Source organism: Siniperca chuatsi, linkage group LG22, assembly GCF_020085105.1.
Source record: "Siniperca chuatsi isolate FFG_IHB_CAS linkage group LG22, ASM2008510v1, whole genome shotgun sequence".
NCBI lineage: Eukaryota > Metazoa > Chordata > Actinopteri > Centrarchiformes > Sinipercidae > Siniperca > Siniperca chuatsi.
In genome coordinates, this window is record NC_058063.1 from 24228012 (window position 1) to 24230511 (window position 2500).

Here is a 2500-nt window from a genome sequence, read left to right on the forward strand (position 1 = left end):
CCTTTTCCGATGAGGAGGCTGATGACTTTAACAACACCTTTAATGGGAACAACGGGAACAGAAAACGGACTCTTTCTGGTGACTTTGATGATTTCAGCAACAGCACAGAAAGCAGGGAGGTCTACAGTCAGCCAGCGGTAACGGTTGCTGATTACTTTGATGACAATAACAACACCGGGTCTGATGACTTTCCTAACAATACAAACAGCCAGGAGACTGCTGATCCAACCGCACCGCTTTCTGATGACTATGATGATTTTAATAACAGCACACAGATAAACTCATCTGATGACTTTAGCAACTCATTGTCCTCTGAGGTCACTGAACTGAACCAAAACCTGCAGGGTATCACTCTAAATCCAGATAACCAGAGTCCCAGCAGCAGCCAGCAGGACCAACTTGTCCTGGATCCAGTCCAAGAGGTGACGAGTTCAAGCTCAGAGAAAACGAGCTCAGTCAACCAGGACATTAGCAAAGGTTTCCGGTTGGGTTCTAGACTTCAGGAGGCGTTTCGCTCCATCCAGGAGGTTGTAGATCTGCTTTCAGGCAACCAGGGAGTGATGGGGGGGAAGGGTAGCCATCTTGGTTCAGCTCCCAATTCCTTAACTGGCAGTCAGATGGGTTTTAGTTTGAGCTCTGATGAGAGTAATGAGAGTTCAGAATCTGTTAGCTTCAGTAACGTCGGCTCCGATCCCAAAAATCAGACCGGTGTTAGTCCAGGTCCCAAGAGTGATGAGAGCCTGGAGTCCACCAGCTACAGTATCCAGCAAGGCACTGGTTCTAGAGGTTCCACACAGCAGGTTACTGGTCCCACAACAAGATCAACTGACTTGATTAGTCCTGATCCAGACAGCAAAGACGTTCAGGACACTTCTGGAACGCCCATCCAAGTACATACCGGTGGTAGTTTAAACCCGGTCAGTCCAGATCAGGATGTAACATCTATGATCTTGAGCTCGCAGAAGGATACTGTGTCCAAGGGGCGAGCCAGGTCCTTCTCCCAGGTGAATGTTAGCTTAAACTCAGACAGCTCTGAGGAGAGTCAAGAATCTGTTTATTTACAGCAGGTTGTGGGTTTGATGACATCCAGCCCAGGACTCTCCAGAGTCAGCAGTCCAGAAGTCAGCTCCAGCAGTGAGGAGGTCCTGTTGGCTCTTGCCTCCTCGACCTCTCCTGTTCTGGTTTCCTCACCTGTCCCTTTCAATCAAACACCAGCTGAGTCTGGAAGTTTCAGCTCAGAATCAGAGAAGTCTGATTCGTCAGACTCTAGATCTAAATCAGACTCTCCAGGACTTGATTCAAGAAACGACTCTCAGAGCACAGAACCTAATCCTAATCCCATACCGATTTCTGATTCTAATCTCAGTCCAGAGTCTAACTATAATCCCAGTGTTGGTTTGAACTTCAGCTCCGAGATCAGTCAGGGAGAGTCTGAAGAATCGCCAACCATCAGGGTCCCTACAGATGCTAACTCTGATGCTATCAGAGGAGCTAACCCCACTGTAGACTACACAACTAACACTGCTAGCATAGCTGCCAGCTCTGAAGCTAGCATGGATACCAAACTTGATAGCAGTGTAAAGGACGCTGAGGCAAGTTTAAGCTTAGAAGCTACAACTGATTCTAGTAACGATGTTAGCATTGAAGCAGACCCCACCACTGCTACTTTGTATAGCACTAGCCTTTCTAGCATGCATGTTATTTCTGGAGCTAGCGCTGACGCTAACGCAGACGCTGGCAGCGAGGTGAGTGTTGAAGAAGAAGATGCTGGCACAGAAGCCACTGCTGAATCTGTTGTTAGCATGAAGCCGACTGCCACCACTGAGTACAGAACAAACCCTCCTGACTCCGGAGCTAGCACTGATGCTATCGCTAATGTAGAAAGGGAGCAGGCAGGTTCAGATGTTAGCACTGAGGCTAACCCAGATGCTAACAGCTCAGGTCCAAACCAGTATGCCAGCAGTGAGGAAAACACGGCCTCTCCTCTTCCTCCTCCTCCTCCTCCTCGTAGGAAGAGACCATATCGCTTCGGCTTCCTCGGTCCCATCAGTCATTCTTACGGCAACCAACCCGTTGCCAGGGAGACAGTGTCCAAGGAAAGAGTTGCCTCATCAAACGGGCACATCAGGGAAACGTTAGCAGCACGACATCGTCAGAATGAGACACCACAAACATTTCATCACAAGCAAAACGTTTCCTCAAAGCCACTTTGCGCCTTTTTTAACAGTCGTCATTCTGGCAGAAAGCAGATGAGGGTTAGCGTAGCGGCGGCTAACCCAGCTCAGAGCAGCAGCGAGGAAAACAACTAGTGTGGACGGTTGGTTCCCGTCAGCTGAGCTCAGTCTGGCGGAGGGTTGATCGCCGTTTATCCACCGTAATAAATTCCAGTAAAGAAGTCAGTGAACTGCCGGAGCGGAGAGCAAGAACGCCTTCACTCCTCGTGTTCGCACCTGAAGGCAGCAGATCAGTTGTTTATTCCATCTGGTTCGTGGACTTTTTA

At 49.0% G+C, this 2500-nt stretch overlaps 1 protein-coding gene across 1 annotated transcript in view; it reads left to right on the forward strand.

Annotated features, from left to right (window-relative positions):
• The window catches only part of LOC122870101 (dentin sialophosphoprotein-like), a 6625-nt gene that overhangs the window by 3676 nt on the left and 449 nt on the right, over window positions 1–2500 (forward strand). Inside the window, exon 5 of the mRNA XM_044183878.1 lies at window positions 1–2500. This exon is cut by the window's left edge and continues 179 nt beyond it; it is cut by the window's right edge and continues 449 nt beyond it. Within this exon, the coding sequence (XP_044039813.1) occupies window positions 1–2309 (2309 nt within the window). The 3' untranslated portion in view covers window positions 2310–2500.